General features: G+C 40.4%; 1 protein-coding gene across 5 annotated transcripts in view; it reads right to left on the bottom strand.

Annotated features, from left to right (window-relative positions):
- LOC149254877 (putative trehalose-phosphate phosphatase C) overlaps nt 1-20,037 on the bottom strand; it is a 290,873-nt gene that overhangs the window by 206,231 nt on the left and 64,605 nt on the right. For all 5 annotated transcript variants that reach the window (XR_016267190.1, XM_089460253.1, XM_089460250.1 and 2 more), the window contains exon 8: nt 9,085-9,162. Coding sequence is in view for 4 of the 5 variants with exons in the window: in XM_089460253.1 (XP_089316379.1) it covers nt 9,085-9,162 (78 nt within the window). In the remaining variant the exon portion in view is untranslated. The remainder of the gene's footprint in view (nt 1-9,084; nt 9,163-20,037) is intronic.

The following is a 20,037-nucleotide window of genomic DNA, read 5'->3' as shown; positions in this document are numbered from 1 at the left end:
CACTCCCATTAGAGTCCCAGTTCGCCTCTCTCAGCTCCACCAAGAACAAATGCCAGTGCCTCTCATATGCAATCTGGGAAGTTGCACTCCAATCCTTCCCCCATTCTAGCCGTATTGCCACCACCTCCCGCAAACCGGGAAATTGCCCTATGAATAAATGGTATGACAAGGAATGCAAGTCTATGCATCAGGACCTCCGACACGCATTCTGGAACTCCTTACCAACATACCCAAACCTCTGTTCAGCCTACCATCACCTCCTTCGCTACAAGAAGCGCCTTTTCATTGCCCATAGGAGACAGGTTCTTTCTACTCTCCTCCTTCGCTCCCCTAAAGATTTCTGGGGGACCATCCTTTCCCGGCGCTCTCCTACCCCAATCGACCTTGATCCTGCCTCACTGTTCTCTCACACCTCCCAGCTATATGACATTCCTGGGCAGCCTCTAATTCAGGTTACCTCCCCCCCACCTCTTACCACCTTTTCTCCGACAAAGATATCAGTGAGGCAATATGGACAATGAATAGCAGCAGGGCAGCAGACGAAGAAGGCTTCCAGGAAAAATTCTTCAAGCATGGACTTCGCCCCCTAGTAGGATATATGGTGGACCTTTTCAACCAGGTGGTTCGGGATGGATTTCTGGATGGTTGGTCACACCACATTATCTACCCAATCCACAAGTCAGGACCTACTTCCGACCCCAACAATTACAGGACAATCATGGTTGGGCACGCTTTTTCCAAGCTATATGCTACAGCACTCCACAGGACACTCTCCCATTTCCTTGAGCAAAGACAACTCAGGGCCAAGGGCCAAGCAGGAATCCGCCCAGACCACCAGACGATTGACCACGTCCTTACTCTTCATGCGATGATTGAGGAGGCTAGGCATCGATCCTCTAAAGTGTACTGCTGCCTTGTAGACTTTCGGAAGGACTTTGACTCAGTCCCGAGGGAAGATCTTTTCCAGAGGCTAAGAGAGATTGGCATTTCCTTGACTATGACAGCTATCATGCGCCTCTATGACGTCGTCCTTGGTCGTCTCTACACAGTCGGAGGAATGTCGGATTTCATCCGAAGCACCATTGGAGTCAAGCAAGGATGCTCCCTTTCTCCTGCTTTATTCAAGATCTATATCGATGAGCTTGAGTCCTTCCTCCGGGAGCATATCTAGGATACCGATGGGTGTCTTCTTCACCAGGTCCTGATTTCCATCCTCCTCTTTGCAGACAATATTGCCCTTATTGCCTCCTCCCAAGAAGGCCTTTAAAGACAGCTAGATGCTATCGCAACTTTTTGTGACCGGAGGCATCTAACTATGAACTTGGGTAAAACCAAAGTGATTATCTTCAATGGAATCAAGAAAACCTCGGACTTTCACTTCCTATTTAAAGGAGAAGAGATCGAGATTGTCAGCACCTATACATATTTGGGAGTTCAGTTTTCAAGGCCTCGCTTCAACTTGTGGCCAACCCTTCAGCCTCAGATCAACAAAGGGTATGGCTCCCTAGCCCTTCTGGAGAGGCAGTGTTTCCAGCACCATTTCCAGGACATCTCATCCAAAATGAGCATCATGGACACTTTGATTCGCCCCACAGTGCTTTACAGCTCAAAGATTTGGGGTCCTTCTCTCTTAGAGTCAGATTGGGCTTCAGCAAAGCGGGTCCAGACCCTGCTTTTACGTTGTTTCATTAGGTGCAAGCAGATAGTTCCTCAGCACATCATTCTAGCAGAGTTCGGGGCTCAACTTTTCCACCTAGAGGTGATATTCAGGTTAGTGTCACCCCTGCACAGGCTCCGAGGCCTGGCAGACGCAAGGAAGGGTCGTGAAAGATACCCATATTTAGCATATTGCTCCTCGGAGAACATCGCCCTTATGCAGACAGGCCGATCCAAATGTTGGTACACCAGTGTGACAGAGCTTCTAGAGGCTTCAAGAATCCAGATTGACCATCTCCCTCCTTTTCAGTACCCTCTGAATGCTCCAGGCCACCTCCTTCCCAATCAGCAAGAGCTGAATAAAATCATCAAGGAGGATATTTATAGACGATACATTCAGATTACATGGACCAATCCTCCCAATGGGTTGCGTCCAAAAATGGCCTTCTACGCGGAGCATTGCCTGGAGATCAGGGATGGGCTCATCACCAAACCCCAGTACACATTCCAACATTGGATGCATGCCCTTAGAATCCCCCTCGGGAAGCTCAAAGTTGGGTCTCACAGACTCCGGGTGGAGACAGATCACCACATCGATAGGGCAGATAGGATTTGCCAGCTTTGTCACTTACAGGAGATAGAGACAGAGACACTTCATCTTCGGATGCCCTGCTTAGTACGAGATTCGAGATCGTTTCCATTGTCTCTTCAGGTATTCTCAGACTTTGACCAGCTTCCTCAGATATGTTGATCTGAGATGCCTTGCACTTTATCTCCAAGAGGCCTTCAAATTTCGGGCTCGCGTTCTTCAGCCCCTCACCAGATCGGACACAACGCAGAAGATCACGGAGTTCTTTAGGGCGCTACCATCAGCGCGGGGCACCAAAAGAACCATTGACCGACCCATAGACATTGAGACCAGATCATTGCGGTCCCGAGGGGGCCGACCCACTAGACTGCACCAACGCTCCAGGATTGGATCCACCCCTAGGAGGCGCCCTAGAACCTCCAGGCGACAGCAGCGACAGCCCAGTATGCCCACAGGACAACAGACTTTGACAAGCTTCTCTCAGTTTTCTTCTCTCGACCTCGGATGTTAGGAGTAGGAACTAGATAGGAGACTCCTTCCCTGCTTCTTCTTCTCCTTCTCCTTCTTCTCTTTCTCTGCTTCATCACAGTGCTTTGTTTCGAAGCCGAGAGCTTCTAGCTTCTACATTCACATTTACTTAGATTATAGATGTATTTTCTGCTTTTTAAAAGAAATGTTAAAGGGGACCGTTTGGTCCACCGGCTTGGCATGTTGTAATCATTGTAACCGACAGTCCCATTGACCTATTATGGTCATTTGTTGGACATTAATAAAATTATCTTATCTTATCTTATCTCTAGGTTCTGCTTCGATATCCTGGATGAGCAGGAAGTAGAAGTCGGTTGCTTTGAGCACCGCTGAGGCTGAATACATTGCTGCTAGTATGGCCTCTTGTGAAGTTGTTTGGTTGAGGAAGCTCTTTAGTGAGCTGTTTGGGCATGTGTTGGATACCACCATGATCTATTGCGACAACCAAAGTGGGATTCGTCTTTCTGAGAATCCCGTGTTTCATGACCACTCCAAGCATATTAATATCAGGTACCACTTTATCTGGGATATGGTACAAAGGGGAGCAATAAAGCTCCATCATATTGGGATTGATGATCAGGTCGCAGATATTCTTACGAAGCCCCTGGGGAAGGTCAAATTTTTAACCTTCCATGAATGACTTGGAGTCGTGGAGAGACCCTCTTATGAGGGTCCCATATGAGATGGATGTTGAGCTCTGGTAGCTCCGGAGGGCTTGGGGTACTTCTTGGAGAGATGACCAACCATAGGGTGAGTGATTCACCTTCCCCTAGTGGTGTGTTGTGTACAAGGTGAGTGGTTCACCTTCCCCTAGTGGTGCGTTGTGTACAGGGTGAGTGGTTCACCTTCCCCTGTGATACTCCATGTTGATATATGCATAGGATGAGTGGTTCACCTTCTCCTATGGCATATGAGCAGGATGAGTGGTTCACCTTCTCCTGTCGGCACATCCTACCCATGCAGTTTGGGACTCATGGGAAGTACCTCTCATTTGGCCAATGAGTAGGGAAATGAGGATAGGGACCATAGTACTACCGATGGACACATCCTGTACTACCATACTCCTTATGCTAGGATGTTTGATATTGATCTGGGATCATTGGATCAATGGAGAATGGTATGATACATTCTCGATCATTTCTTCTTCATTATTTCTTCATGGTTCAGCAGAGTAGAGCAAAGATGACAGGGATGGTACAAATTGTCAAACGGTTTGGCAGGTGAAGTTCTCCCTAGTTGAGAGGGAGTGTAAAATTTGGCACCTAGGGCCAAACTTCACCTTGGACAACTCATATGAGGCAGCTAATATTTTTATTGGATTCCTCTTTCTGAGAGGTGTAGGATTGATCTAAAGATCATCTCATTCTGACATGTACAAATGGAATTATGAATTTATTTCTATTATGGACAAATTGTCAAGGTCGGTCGTCCATCTAATTTAGACCCTCAAGCCCACAATGTTGCATATAAATAGAAGGAGTCTCCTCCTCACTTAAACACTTCACTTCACTCACATATCTCTCTCCTTTCATGATTGGGTACGAATTTCTGAGGGAGCTCTCCACATGCGCGAAGAAGGACAATTCTTTTATGTTCCCGCATTCACCAACATTGACTGAAGTTGCAGGAAGGGTTTTGACCAGCGTTGACGTGTTTGACTGCATTTTCGTGAGGGATATCTCTGTTTGGGAAGGCCACATTTTTGGGCACAGAGATCGAGGCAGACCATACTGTTTGACCAGCATTGAATGTAGAAGGGTTTGACTACAGCGTTGACTTCCGTTGACCAGGTTTGACTGAATATTTTCACACTGTTTTTGGGCTGATTTGATTTGTTGTTGAAGGCCTAGTTGACTGAGCTTGACTGAGTTGTTTTAGAGGTCAAAATCTGCCCTGTTGACCAGCATTGACTTTCTGGTTAGGGATTTTTGTGGTTGTTGTTTGACTGGTCATATTTCACTTTGATTGAGCAAGTGAATATTTCATATTGTACTCTTTCTGTCTACTGAACTTTTGAAGAATAATAAGAAGAATTGATCAAAGGGTTTCCCCACATTGGGGTTTGTCCCTGGCATGTGCCATATCTTGTGTCCTCTTGTGTTAGCTTGTCTTCTACTGTTATTGTTTATGTTCTATCTGCATTTTACTATCATGTTGATGTGATTGCTAATCTGGAAATTGATATTGGGCTATAAGAAAATTGAAGTAAAATTGCTCTTAAGAATAGAACATACCATTGTTATCTAAAATTAACAGGAACGGATCTATGCCATCCCCTTTCTGCATCTTGATGCATCTGAGCTTTTCTTCCAGGAACATCCTCCGTTGCTTGGAAGAAATCTGATATAGCATGGAGAGAGCTACCCACATTTCTCTAGTTATACCTTTGTCTGCCAAATGTGAGACTATATGATCTGGAACTTCATCCAAGATCAATCGCTTCGCCCTCGCCATCTCCTTCCTATATTTTTGAGTTGATCTACATCTTGGGGAACTACCACCACATTATGTATGTAGGCTTTTAGGCCATATTCATCTAGAAAGAAGGACATCCTAGCCTTCCAAATGACATAGTTAGAGGAACCCTCCAACCTATTCTGATCTTTAAGCCCTATTGTGGCCATCTCTAAATCTGGCGAAAGCTCCCTCTTTCCCTGCGCTTGGTTTTCAGTTTTGCTATATGCACTCACTTATAGAGTGATAAAATTTGCACTCAGCTACTGCCAATCTGCTTCTGAAAAATCGTTCTAAGACTTGAATTCCTTGGGAGAAATTTCCCTTTTGTGTGCGCTTTTCTCTTCCACCCGACGTTGATTCTGCTATTGCAAACTGCTGCAAAACCCTCTGCGTCCAACCAGAACTCTGCTCAGCAAAAATCTAAGTTGTTGTTGCTCCCTCTGACTGTTGCAATCACTATCTTGGGCTACTTGGCTTTTCTACCAACCTACAACTGAAAATCAAATTTTTGCCCCAAAAATTCGGACTGTCTATCAATGAACTGTGCAGCCTCTAGGAATTTCAGCCTGCTGCTCCCTTTGAGCAGTGAAATTCTCTCCTCCGCTTCTGAGCTTCCTAGTTGATCACTCACACTCTGATACCATGTGAAAATTTCAATCTAACACAGCAACTGGAAATTATTTTCCTAATTGTCAATTTATTTGCAAATTTCTATGGCAAATACCAAATAATTCACACTGCTATTTTCACAAATAAACTGCAGAAGAAAATAGTGTTAGAAACTTAGGAAAAATCTTGCACACACATACAAAAATGACACCATTATTTTTGGACAAATGTCTCCGGAAAAACCCAACTTGGGAAAATCGGTGCAACAACTGAGAGTTTTATCATTATCCAGCAGTGAAATTCTGAGTACAATCTATGGATTCCCAACAAGCAACCCAAACAGCAAGTATCTGACAGAAATAATTAGAGAGAAAATTCTCTCACCCCACTAGCAATCTCGACAATGACTTCTCCAGAAAAACTGGTCATCCAAACCCTAGTGTAGGCCCTTTGCACAAACCCTTGCGCTGGATCTCACACGTGTGGCTCAAATCTTCCTCTGAGCAAGTCTTCTAGCCTGTCTCTGCTACTGGAAATGACTCCTCAACCCTCTGGAAACTAAATCGACTTCCTCCCCAGCTAAATCAAATTACTCTGCTTCAACTACTGCGCAATCCCTGTGCTGCTTTTGCGTGGATCAATTTCGTCACTCACTGCTTCTTTTCTGGATCTAGAAAAATTCCTCCAGATCACTGTCCCTGCCCCTCACTGTCTCTTCTTCGACCTTGGATCTTTGGCAACTGTTGATTTTCTCTGGAAATCGATATGCCAAGGAAATCGAACTGTTGAAGTGTATTCTCCATGTGCCCATTGACTTCTTCTTATAATCCTTTGTTGGGACTCCAACGGCCAAGATTAAATCTTAATCAAGGGCTAGGATCATCTTGAAGTCAATCTATGTGAGTTCTAGACTATTATCACCTTGACTTAATTAATTTTGATTAATTAACTAGTTTTAACTTAGGAAACATTAAAAAATAGGTTAATAATCTAATTAAGTCATCTCTAGGTGGAATTTCCAGAAACATTTATGGGTTTTGGAGATCTCATGCATTCTAGCCTCTCCACCAAATTTCATGGCTAGAACCCATCTGATGCTACAAAAACTAACATGTTGAACATTTTTTGTGGGGTTGCAAGCTAGACCATGAAATTGATGGCTAGGGAAACAATGTTCTTACCTGTTCGAAGTGCACTCCACGATCCTAGCCAAACATATAACCAAATCAAGCCTAAGAAGTAATTCCAATCCCCTCTAAAATAGACAACCCCAGAGACCAATACGGGCCAAGGAACCAACAAAAAACAGACCACCTTATTAGCCATAGAGGGTTGATCATAATCCCACCTCTCATGCTAGAGGTAAATGGCGAGGGGATAAAATCATGGACACAATTAATGAGTGGATACCAAATCCCATGGCCTTTGTCTTTTTAGCTTACTTCTAGGTGTATAGTTCTCGTCCCTTCACATTGCATTCCACCTATATCATAAATGTTGAGTGACATGTCTCATGAATTGGAAGGATCATGCACATAGGGGATCATGCAAAGTCTCATTATGCTCTTTTAGGAGTCAAGACATGATGGTATGAGACCTTGACTAGAGATTGAGAAGCCTTGGCGATTCTCGAGATGATGGAAGTCAGTCTAGTTTCTTAGGGTTAATTGTTAAATTGGGGATTTGACAATAATCATTGAGTCTCCAATTATGTCCAATGCCACTATTCCAGAGCTTACGGCTATAGAGGTTCCTTTTAGGAGCACATCTGCCACTACTTGATTATTTGTTGAGGCCCTTAAACCCCATGAGAAGGTTGTTTCCTGCTTTCCTTTGGGATCATAAATAACCACTGCCTCCCCCAGCCCCTCCAAGACACACTCTCACCTGTACCATAATCCTTCCTCTTCAACAATGAAGCACCACTTAGAAAACTCTCTATATCGAAAAGAAAAAAAATAAACCAAGCAATTTTCTATGTAAGCTAACAATTTTGGAGAAGTTTTGAAGAGTAATACTTCAAATGAAGAAAGACGGAACCCTAGGATCATACAATTTTCAAATCAATGTCTATGAAGCTACTTGGGATATCGCCATTGAAGAACTACTTCATGAAATACAAAAGTTGAGCAAAACCAAAAAGATCCAAAAGGTGAAGGATCTAAACAAGGGCTATCTAACAATCTCATTATTTGACAAAGAAAATTGCTTTGTGGGGGATTGAATATGTAAGGAGTCAGGACATTAAATCAGGAGGCAAACAACTTTGGATAAGACACAATCAACTTGGAGACAAGAAAAGAGGAAATCAAAGAATTTCTTAAAGCCAATTTTGACTTTTTGGTATAGTACTATAGAAGACTACATTTCACTAGGGAAATTCATGTAGCTCATTGTTTCAGCTAGTACCAATGGTAACGGAAGGGTCCACTACCTCTCCTTTCCTTAATGAAAGCCTCTCCACCAAGATTTTGAACTCATGCAGAGATACAATGAGTGATAAGAGTCATTATAGTAGCCAATATATGTTGAACATCAACACCAACAAGTTGGCAATCTAATTTCTAGTGGAAAGGAGAAAAGGTGCTGTCATATTCACAATCATGGACCAAGAAGAACATAGTGAGATCAACATGCAGAAGCAACAATAGCTGTTAGATCATGACGGTATATGAAACCAAAAGTTAATAGAAGAAATCACATAAATAGGTACCCCAACACCAGATAGGTCCATTTGGCATGATGCTCACCCTATCCTTTGCCTTGGAAATTAGTAAGTGCTAAAGAGGATACATGCCTATTCTTTGCATCAGTTGTCTCGACTCTCATGCAAGTAAAGTCTCAAGAATTATAATTCCCTCCTCTTGCAATCTCAGCTTGGTTTTGAAAATCTAGAATTTGTCCAGAGAAGTCTTGAAGAGAGTACTGACCCTCTTTCTGATTCAAGTATTTAAAGTTGGCAAGTACCCTTCTATTGTTCAAGTCTGGTTTGGATTGGCCAATACTTGAAATTTAAAGGTTTTTTCTTTCTTAATGCGAATTGATCTAGAAGTCATAGGACAATCCCTTATTTCCCATCTATCTTAAAATAGATTTGAATACAAAAGCATCCTGTTTTTCTTTAAACACATCACACTAAGATATATTGGTGATCATTTAGTGCATGGAAATAAATGCAATATTCTAAGAAAGAACACTTAAGGTTCCCCGAGGCTCAAGAATTAGTAATTTAGTATGCAACGCACCTTACGTCCCTGAGTCATACACAGTCCAGGATATTCATATAGTACACAACGTACTTCTTCAGCAAGAGTATTCCAAATCTGTAAAATGAAACAAAACAATTCTTAAATTCCTCAATTTTTTGCACGCCCTCTACATAAAAGGAGAGAAAAATAAGCGCATTTAATATACATGATCAAAGACTCATTTTTCACCAAAAACGTCTTTTATAAAAGAACATTATAGATGGTTCCAAAACAATTCTCAAAATTACTACAATATAGAGGCATAGCTTTCAGTTAATCCCCTACATTTTAGCAATAATTTTACATCTAAAAGCAGTTTTGGAACTTCCTTACAAGACGCAATGAATTTAGTGATTATTAACATGTTTACCGAGGAATATCAATACTTGGAGTCAAACTCACCAATAATTGCTAAATTGTACTTTGATCAGACTCCTCAAGTCCATTAGAAACACTTGACAGACATATAATAAAAGTGAAAAAAGTCAAAGCAACAAAAGATACCACAGTTTTCATCACTGTCAATTATAATTTTTCCATGTGGGGATTTTAATTTTTTTACAGAGATAAAGTTGTCTCCAAGAACATTGCTGCCATATTTGAGGCATAGTTTTAAAAACCAGCCCATTTTGAACCAGAACTGGCCAAACCATCCAGTTGGATAGGTCCAAGGATCAAACCAGCCACCAAACCGGACCGGTGGACTGGTTTGTACCAGTTCAATACCAGATCAGTACATCCACTCTCATCCTAAACCAGTCATGTAGTAAAAACCTTACTTATAAACCCTAAACCTAAACAAGAAACCTATATTAAACCTAACAACACTAGCAATCAATGGTAATGTTAAATTTTGAAGTAAGAGTTACTTAAATTTTTAACATTACCATCAATTGTTTCAGGATGTTTGAGAGTGGTTCCAACCTTATTCTGGAGAAAGTAGAATTTCATATCCCACTTAAAATTCAGTAGACTTAACACTTTCAGGGTTTTAGGATTGACAGGATTGCAACATTTCCATTGAATTCTCTCATGTCAGAGGGTATGGGATTGGCATTTAATCAAGATCACAAAGCCCTTTATGTACTTTGATGTTGGTGGTATTGATAGTTGAACTCCTATGATGTAGGTGGTAATGATTGTTGAACTCCTTTGCAATGGCCTTAACAAAAATGTACCCCTCCCTCAAACCAAAATAATTGGTTAGGCATGTTGAGCTTTTTTAAAAATATTATAAGGTTGCCCAGATGAACCCTTCACTCATTGGTTAGGCATGGTAAGCTTTCTATATTATAAGGCTGAGGAATCTAACAAGTCTGAAGACACTAAGACAGATGATGTTTATGTAGTTCATGTTGATGATCCCATTTCTAGTGGTGGTGATGAGTTTGATGAGTTATCATGTTGAACAGTGATTTTTAGTATGCCAATGGCCCAGTAGCTTCTAGCATGGTTGTGGACTCTAGAGCAGTGTTGCACGAAGCGCCCCCCCCCCCCATGGTTCCAAGCCCCAAAGCACGTCCCGTACAGAAGCGCCTAGGAAGCTTGGTCGGAAGCGGCGCTTCCGAATTCGGAAGCGCCGCTTCGGCATTTTTTGCCGCTTCCTGGACTTTTCGGAAGGGTGGCGCTTCCGAAGCGTGCTTCGTACAGCGCTTCGGGCGTCGGAAGCGTGGCGCTTCGGAGGGGGAAGCGTACGCTTCCGGAAAAGCGTTTAGAAAATCGGTTTTTTTTCAATTTTTATTTTTATTTTTGGTGAGTTTGCTTGTTGGGGGTGGGTCCACCTTGGGTTAGGGTGACGAATGAAGGCAAAAAAAAATATAAATATAGCAGATGCTCCCTCATGGTAATGTTAAATTCTTAAAGTAAAAGTGACATTCTCCTTTATTTTTCATTTTCATCCTTTTACTTAAGTTTTTAACATTACCATGAAATGACTCAGGATGTTTGAGAGTGGTTCCAGCCTCATTGGACTTCATATGGAGAAAATAGAATTTCATATCCTATTCAAAATTCAGCAGACTTAATAGTTTTCAGGAATTCAAGATCAATGGGATTGTGGCATTTCATTAGATTATATCAAGTATGAAGGTATGCGATTAGCATTTAATCAAGAGCACCAAGCCCTATATGTACCTAGTGTTGGTGGTGTTAATTGTTGAACTCCTTTGTCACGTGGCACGCCCTTAGCAAAAAATTACCTTTCAATCAAGTCAAAATCATCGATCAAGCATCTTAAGCTTTTTCTACCATATTTTAAGTCTTGAGTTAGGTAGTTTGATCAAAATTGGGCAATGTTGACTAATATCCCTAGACAATCGAGGTAGAAGCAAAGGCTAGACAAGAGGAGAAGAATCTAGATTCTAAATGGTTGATGCTCAAATAATTAATCATTAATGTACAATGGATGCCATATCTATCTTGATTTATGCAAAAATATGCATGTTTTCATGTCTTCTACAATTAATTTGGTATTTGGGATGTTTGTTTTGAGTATAAATGCAAAAAAAATATAAAATATATATATATATATATAGCAGACGCTTCTGCGGACGCTTCGCTTCCTAGATTTTTGGAAAATGATGCTTCGGCGTCCCCGCTTCCAAAAAACGCTTCCGCTTCGTGCAACATTGCTCTAGAGGCCATTTAGAGCCTCATTGATTATGTATTCCATTGCAGATATCTATTGTACTTGGTACCATTTTAATATATTCACCCTTACATGGTATAGAGATGAACAAACTTTGCATATTTTATCTTTAATGGTTTGGAATCTTACAAATATTTTCCATTAAAAACTTAAGTATTTTACATATTTTAAGAAAAACTGGTTCATTGAATCCGATTTGATCCAGTTCCAGTTTGAAACCTGAATTGATAGGTGGATGGTTCGAGACTGGTTCCAGTTTTTAGAAGAATGATTCGAGGTATTTTCAAGGATATGTAATCTACATGAATGGACAAAATGCTGGAAGCAGGATTTTGGTATTAGAAATCAATTTGGTATTTCAGAAGATTTGCAGTGAAGAGAACCCGAAAATTATGATTCAAGTCCACCTACCTTCCCTAACAAAACCTTAGGCAGATTTGTGGTAGCTTTGAACTTTTTGGATTTCTTAGAGGAAGGGATGTTGTCTACCTTTTTCACATAAAAACCTAAGAACCAAGAAAAACAGAGAAAAAATAAGAAAGAGAGACTCTTTTTCGTCCTAAGGGAAAGGCCTAGGTAGGCATAAGACATAAGATTTTTTTGCAATAAAATGGGGGAAAAACAGTTTGAACTTCGAAGTACCACTTGGCAAAAATAAACCTTGCCATGATGTAAGATGCTACCCAAATGTGCATGTAAAAGTTACCCATCAAGCAAACTCTAACCTAAAAGCCACTCAAGCTGTAAGACTTAAGAGAAAGAAATTGAGTAAGGTTCATCTTCTTCATCCTCTCCACCTGCAGATGAAAACACGGTTTTACTGCTTCTGACACTCCTAAAACTCCTCCTTTTCCTTCACAACTGGAAGCCTCTCCTAACACCTATGGTTCTTTTATAGACAATTAATTTACTACATGTACTGCACCCAGATCTCAGCCTAGAATAGAAAGCACAGAATGGGTGAAATCTATCGATGACCAACCTAGGAAAACCACAAGGTATTTTCATTTTTTTTCAAACCAATCTTACTGCCGATAAAAAGAACAGGAATAGTTTGCCTCATTGATTGTTGCGATTGATCATTTTTTTTCTTATTTATGATAAGTCATGTGCACGTTAATATTATTGTATCATAATGGTGATATAATACGTAAGATTTGTAGTAAAAAGTGACTTAAGTCACATGTTGAAATTAAATTTAGCTGTAGGTTAGGTTATAATTAGTTGATAAAGTGGTTGTATGGGATTTTTGTACGGGACTGCATTTGCCTTATCAACATCCACCATGTTAATCTATGTATAAAGCAATCTTCTCTCTCATTTTAATGTGCAATCCTACATCCACCATATTAATCCATGTATCAAGCAATCTTCTCTCTCATTTTAACCTACAATCGTACCTACGGTTTGTGTGTTAAACTGACATAGTAACGAAGCGACGGTTGAGAAGAAGCTCAAGTTGGAAGTGGGTAAAGATATAGGAACTACTTTAATTCAATTAGGCCTATGCACTTTAGATCAATTTAGTGACGCTTTGAACATTGACAAACTACAACACAATGATAGACCAAAACGAAGTGGGAACAAAAAGATTAGAGATAAGCGACTACCATTGTGCAGTTGTCAAAGGATATACGTTTGTTAGAACTGTTGTCAATGTGTCATAATTCACAGCCCTGGTCAAGGAAATTGTCAAAACCCATTGTGTGTGTTGTCAAAATTAAGGTGAGAGTGGGTTTTCAAAGGTGTTGTATAATTATTCTACATTTTAGCTTTTTAGCTAGAATTCGACAATCTAATTCCTTATGAGATTGTTACCATTACCATAAACACATATGAATTGTAGAGTTGACCTTGGACATATCACCTCTTCTTAGGGGCAGGAAAGCACCTAATAGGGTTGATTGTCTAGCCACCCCAAGCAAGGTAAGGAACACATTTACGAGACTTGGTACAGTTAGATATTTGAAGGTGATCCTAGTTTGAAGTCTTATTATGCCCTTAATAGTAAGGTGATCCTAGTTTGAATTCTTATTATCCTAGTAAAGTATGGCCCATTGTGATGCATACATGGCCGTTGTCTCTAATGAATGGTGACTTTCACTTGATTTTAAGATGGTTTTTTTAGGTGGTCCTATTGACCATGTACATGTCAACAGTTCCAAAAAGCAAAGTATAAAGCAGTGGATAAAAATTTTAAGTCATTATCATCATTGTAATCGCAAACTCTGCTATTTTTATTTTAAAGTGATTCAAGTATGACTATTAAGCCATGTAACAACACTTAGGTAAGCCTATGATTCTTCTCAAAGGGTTTCACTCTAGGGAGTTTTTTAACCTCCGCAAATTATTTGTCTTTGTAAACATAAATAATTGGCAGAGTTTTTCTCCCAGATATACCCCAAAGCTAGGGTGGAACTCATTCGCAAGGTCTTAGGCGAGTACTAGTGTTATCGAGTCGTTGTATTTTTATCATACTAGATCATGTGTCTTGAGTCGCAGAATTTGGTTGAGTCTTAAGGGGTCTATGTCTATTGTAAAATTCCCCTTCTAAGGGTTGATTTTTAGGTGGTCCTGTTGACCATGTACATGTCAACAGTTCCAAAAAGCAAAGTATAAAGCAGTGGATAAAAATTTTAAGTCATTATCATCATTGTAATCCCAAACTCTGCTATTATTATTTTAAAATGATTCTAGTATGACTATTAAGCCATGTAACAACACCTAGGTAAGCCTATGATTCTTCTCAAAGGGTTTCACTCTAGGGAGTTTTTTAACCTCCCCAAATTATTTGTGTTTGTAAACATGAATAATTGGCAGAGTTTTTCTCCCAGATATACCCCAAAGCTAGGGTGGAACTCATTGACAAGGTCTTAGTTGAGTCCTAGTGTTATCGAGTCGATGTATTTTTATCATACTAGATCATGTGTCTTGAGTCGCAGAATTTGGTTGAGTCTTAAGGGGTTTGTGTCTATTGTAAAATTCCCCTTCTAAGGGTTGATTATTGTAATATCTTGATGTAAAAGTTTGTCTAGGAATATTTTTGGTGAATGGTTCCTCATAATTAGAACACCATTACCAAAATATTTTTTAGACCCACTTAAAGGATGGAAAATTATTTGTAATCCACTCTTGTGTCTATTAATTAAATTTCTGGCAAAAATGAAAATAAAAGTAGCTAAAAATTCTCAAAAAATAAAATGAAGGGAAAAATTAATTACCCTCCAAGTGGAAAAATCATCAAAAAATTATGGAGGCCATTTATAAAGGAAAAAATTCAAGTCAAAATAAAAATCCTCATTTCCAAGGCAGAAAGGCCCAGTCCAGAAATTCGTTGGACCCAGAAGACTATTTTTTCCAGCAAATCGAAATTTTTGGACCAAGCAATTAAATATTTTGCACAAGTAATGATAATTTTATTTTTTAAGATTCTCCAGTGGTCCAGAAGTCAAAGTTTTATCCCTCCAGCACAATAAACAAGGAAAATCTAATTCTTTCGGTGATTTGTGCCAGTTAATCAGGGACTGAAATTTTTTTCACAAGGATCGAGTCATAGGTCGAGCTACTAGCTATTATTTTTCACTTGGAGGGGTTGATCCCTCTCATTTTCTATGTAAGGGAGCGTTTTGCTCTTCATTTGAAATGATGATTTGATGTATTGAGCTAATATCTGCTAGATTTCTTTTGATAATAAAGCATAATTCTTTGGGGTTTCAATTCAAGGTGTATCTCTCTCAATGATTTATGGTATGTGTTGAATGATTTTAATGCTCTAATGGTTTATTATTGAATATTGTTGTTTCAATAGCTAGTAGTTGGATCATTTATTAGAACAGATATCTTGCATTAGTTGTTGGGTTCTGGAGAAGCATTTTATGCTCACTCGAAGATCTTGAGGGTTTGAAGTGTGTATCTAAACCCCTTTTGAAACTAACAATTTATCTTCCAAACTGTGTAGAGATCTTCAAGTGATTCAGCCCTCGGGCAACCCCCAAGTACATAGACTTTGAGGAGATCTTCATCTTGTTTGGCTTCTCGACTTGATCTAACGATTTGTGCTACATGGATTTCACCAGCATATTAAAATAAAATTATTCCAACTACTAGGTTAAGGGAAACGGTGGAGGCTTAGCCCACTATCACCACAGTTAAGTCTCTCTGCTCTTTACGAACTTTCACCGATGGGAGGAGTCCTAGTAGTGTAGGGATCACTTGTAAAGTATATGTCAATGGATAGGTGAGAAGTGACCCTGAAAACCCTTTCCCAAGGATGGAGTGAAGAATGGAACTTGCTTGCTCTTTAAGCAAGGGACTTGGTCCACCAGGGGTAAGGGGTGAGGATTGGAGGGTTGAGGGAGAAAGGATAGGCTTATAAACAAGGTTCTCAATCCCTATAATCCTTGGGAAACTTGGATTCCCAAATGGTCCTTGACAAATAATCTTTATTGAGAAGTGGGACCACACAAGGCCAAGTGGACCCAGCCCAAGTTCGAGAATGGAATGTAGCAATCAATGATGTTCCTACCCTGAACAAGGTGAGGGGAAAGGACCAAACAAGAATATTTACTTCAAAAGGTTGAATTGATCCTATTGAGGCCTAACCCTGGGGATGTCCAGGAAAAATTTGATCCTAGAGCTAGGGCTTGGGATTCCCGGAGATTCCACCATTAAAATTGCCTCAAATTTGGAGGAGAGGGAGGGGACCCACCAGTGCAATAGCCTATTGGAGATCGAAGTTTTTCCTTGGGTCAATTCCCGTAAAATTGATGCCCTAGGTGACCTTTGAGGACTAGACCTGGGAAAAAGTGATAAAAGGTGAAAAAGGCTAAGGGGATGACCACCCTTTTTAGGGATCAGTGCCTAATTCACTTGGGGATATGGAGTCAAGGATGATGATGAGTAAGAACTTGGTTTATTGATCAAGAAGGCCTAGGGAGTCAACTTGATCCAATGTTGAGAGAAAGAAAAGAAAAGTGACCTTCAAGCATTTATACCTCAAAGCAAATGATGCAAACTTATTGAGACAAGTAATATCTAGGACATTTCATTCATATAACGTTGGCCCATACATTAAATTCGCTAAAACATGCTCAATTCGACATTTTGATCATTCAACAACTAGCCCTAGTTTTAGCAGTATGCAACAACAAGAATAATAACATCAAAATTTACTTACAATGTTATAGAGTATATCCAACCAGCATTTCGTTTACAAGAAAAGCTCCAAGACAACATAAATAGCCCAAATCCATACGTCAAAATTCATCCATCTCCAAAAATATCCTCCAAGGAACAAATGTGAAGTTCTCTATGATTAGAGCGATCCCAAGTCAGGTGATGATCCAAATGAATGTATCCAACATCAATATGTAGCCTCCTAAAGAGTTAGAATTAACCTATGGGCCTACATTAGCCCCTAAGGATAAAATAATGTGCAAATAAAACCCCTATTCATGACAAACCCACCAAACTAGCTCACAAGTGTAAAAATAAGCCTCACAGGGGTCAAATAATAATTTGTACATGTCGTGGGGCCCTCCAAAAACCTAATAAAGTCCTAAAGTGCCACACTGAGGAATAAATTCCTCGGAATATGATGGACAAGGGGGTGGCCCCTTGTTCTCCAAGTAGTAGACTTGAGGTGCTCCCAGTGGGTCTGAGGGCACATAAATGACCCCATGGGTATCCATATGAATCGGAGATGCCTGTAGATCCTCTACAAAGGTCCGAGTGGTTGAAAGAATGTTGCCATGACATCATACAAGTCCTAGGACACCTACCAAGAGTGTGGGGCTCCTGTGGGGGCTTGCTAGGCATAATGTACCAAGCTAAGTCACCTGACACGAGGATTCGGGACACGTAGGATTCGGGATTCGTGGTGTCGGATTCGGGACACGCTGACCCCCCGGAACAGGACACGTTAGGACACGTTATATATTATTTTATTAAAAATATATATATATATATAATATATATTTAAATATATATATATATATTAAAAATTAGATATTATCATATTTCTTACACAAATTTTAATTAATGATACAAATTTATTGATTTCAAACATAGATCTTGATTCTTCATCTATAGCTATGCCTATTACTAATTAGCATGCATAGTACATACAAAATTCAAATAAATGTCAGTGGTACTGGTCACATAAATGATAAATTTATTAAAAATTTAAATCATGATTCATAATTCATAACTGAAAGACAACTTACAACTACAAGATAGTAAGATAAACACACTGACAACTGTAGTTTTCTCATTAAGTCATCAAATCAAAATCTGTTACATAGGTAGTGTTGGTGCAATGCCAATGGCAAATAGAAATAGAAAATATAAAACAACTATAGGTATACAAGCCTCAAGGCATCAATCAGCATCAGAATCAGCATCACTGTCCCCATCATCATGGTCCCCACTGCTCTCCTCTGCATCCTCCTCCTCCCCTGTATCCATAGTCGCCTCTGCATCTACTGGTATGTAGGTTGACCCCTCTAAGTCATCAAATCTAACAGGCTCAAGCACTGGATCACTGAGATCCATGTTGGCCAATGCCAACTCAACAGTGGTGTCCAGACCCATATCATCAGGAAAGACGTCCCACATCTTTGTCTTTCCCCTCAACCACTCTTCCCTCTGCCTGTAAATAAGACGAAGGTTGGTGTGCACATACACCATTGTCTCTGCCCGGGACTGCTCAAGCCTGCTCTTCTTCACAGTATGCAAATTCCCATATGTGCTCCAATTCCTCTCGCAACAAGGGGATGAAGTCACCTGAGAGACGAGCCTCATGGCTAACTGCTGAAGAGGAGGGCTTGTTGCCCCATGATTTGCCCACCAAGAATAGGGCTTCTTAACCCTCCTGTCTCTAATCACATCATAACCTCCAAATCAACCAGTGCCAGTGGAAAACTCTGCAAAGGCATCCTCCACCTCAGCAAGCAATGCACTATCCTAATAAATCCGCCTCAATGCCTCTTTCCTCCCCTGTGAGATTTCACCATCCATGTGAGGAGGGAATCTGCGGGAAGGTCCACCATTCAGCCACTCATGGCTATAGTATTTGGGGTTCAATGAGTGAGCCAAACAATGTAAAGGTGTACAATTCTTGTCCCATCTGCGGACAAGAATATCATGTATGGTATCGCAGAAGGCCTCTAGTGATGTCTCATACTGGGGGCACTCACTCTGTAGAATAATGCTCCTCACAGACTCAATCATGGAATCCCATCCCTCATAAACCTCTCCTAGGATGGGTTTGTCTGTATCTGTAACTCGAAGCAAAGAGATGATAGGGTCCATGATCCGAATAATTAGATCTACCCTCTCCCACCAAGCATCATCTAGTACCGTGTCCTTCACTCTTTTAGAGGCTGCCTGATCTGTCTTTCTCCAAAAAGACCAAAACTCAGAAATAACCATGGACCCAAGAGCAGTCTTGACCTCCCTCAACCTCTTCAACATCATGAATGAAGATGCAAACTGTGTATCAGCAATCTTCAACAATGATAGATTGTTGTACTCCTTGTAGATAGTGAGGGCATTTGTATGATTTTGCACAAAGTTATGGATATGTCTTGCATCCTCAATAATGCTTCCAATCCAAAGCACATCAGAAGCAATGGATTTCAGTGCTAAGTTCAATGAATGGACAATGCAAGGTGTCCAAAACACTTGTGGATATTTAGCTTCCACAATCATGCCAGCCACCTTGCAAACAGGTGCATTATCTATAATGATTTGCACACAAGATTCAACACCTACCTCTTCAACAACTTTAATAAATAACTCACCCATAAATTGTGCATCCTTGTTTCCGCCAAGTGTATCCACTGCTTTCAGGAAAACTGGACCATTCAAGGAAGACACCATGAAGCTGATGATTGGGTGTCGTGCTGGATCTGTCCATCCATCAGAAACAATGCTAACCCCAGATGTTGGCCATGATGCCATAATAGGCTCAAGCATTTTTTGCACCTCTTTTTTTGCCTTCGTCAACAATGTGGTTCTCAGCTTCTCTGACCCAGGAGGCACATACCCTGCTGGAGCCCCTTGAGTTAGAGCTCGGCAAATCTCAACAAATAAAGGTGAACGTGCAACATTAAATGATATGAAGTTATGATAGAAGAAGAAGGCAATGGTGAGATCAAGCTCTTCCCGTCTCTCTATTTGGAAAACCCTGTCCATTGGACCAAGTGATCTTCTTTTTAATGCTTATCCCCCAGTAGAAGTAGAACTCTCAAATGGAAATTTGGTGATGGCTTTCCTCAAAAATGGAAGGGGGTCTTCATTCT

This window comes from Pinus tabuliformis, chromosome 7 (assembly GCF_031772625.1).
Source record: "Pinus tabuliformis cultivar Carrire ecotype Pingquan chromosome 7, CPIR1, whole genome shotgun sequence".
In the NCBI taxonomy this organism is placed as follows: Eukaryota; Viridiplantae; Streptophyta; class Pinopsida; order Pinales; family Pinaceae; genus Pinus; species Pinus tabuliformis.
The sequence above is the reverse complement of the archived record's forward strand: the minus strand, read 5'-3'. Positions and strand labels throughout refer to the sequence as shown.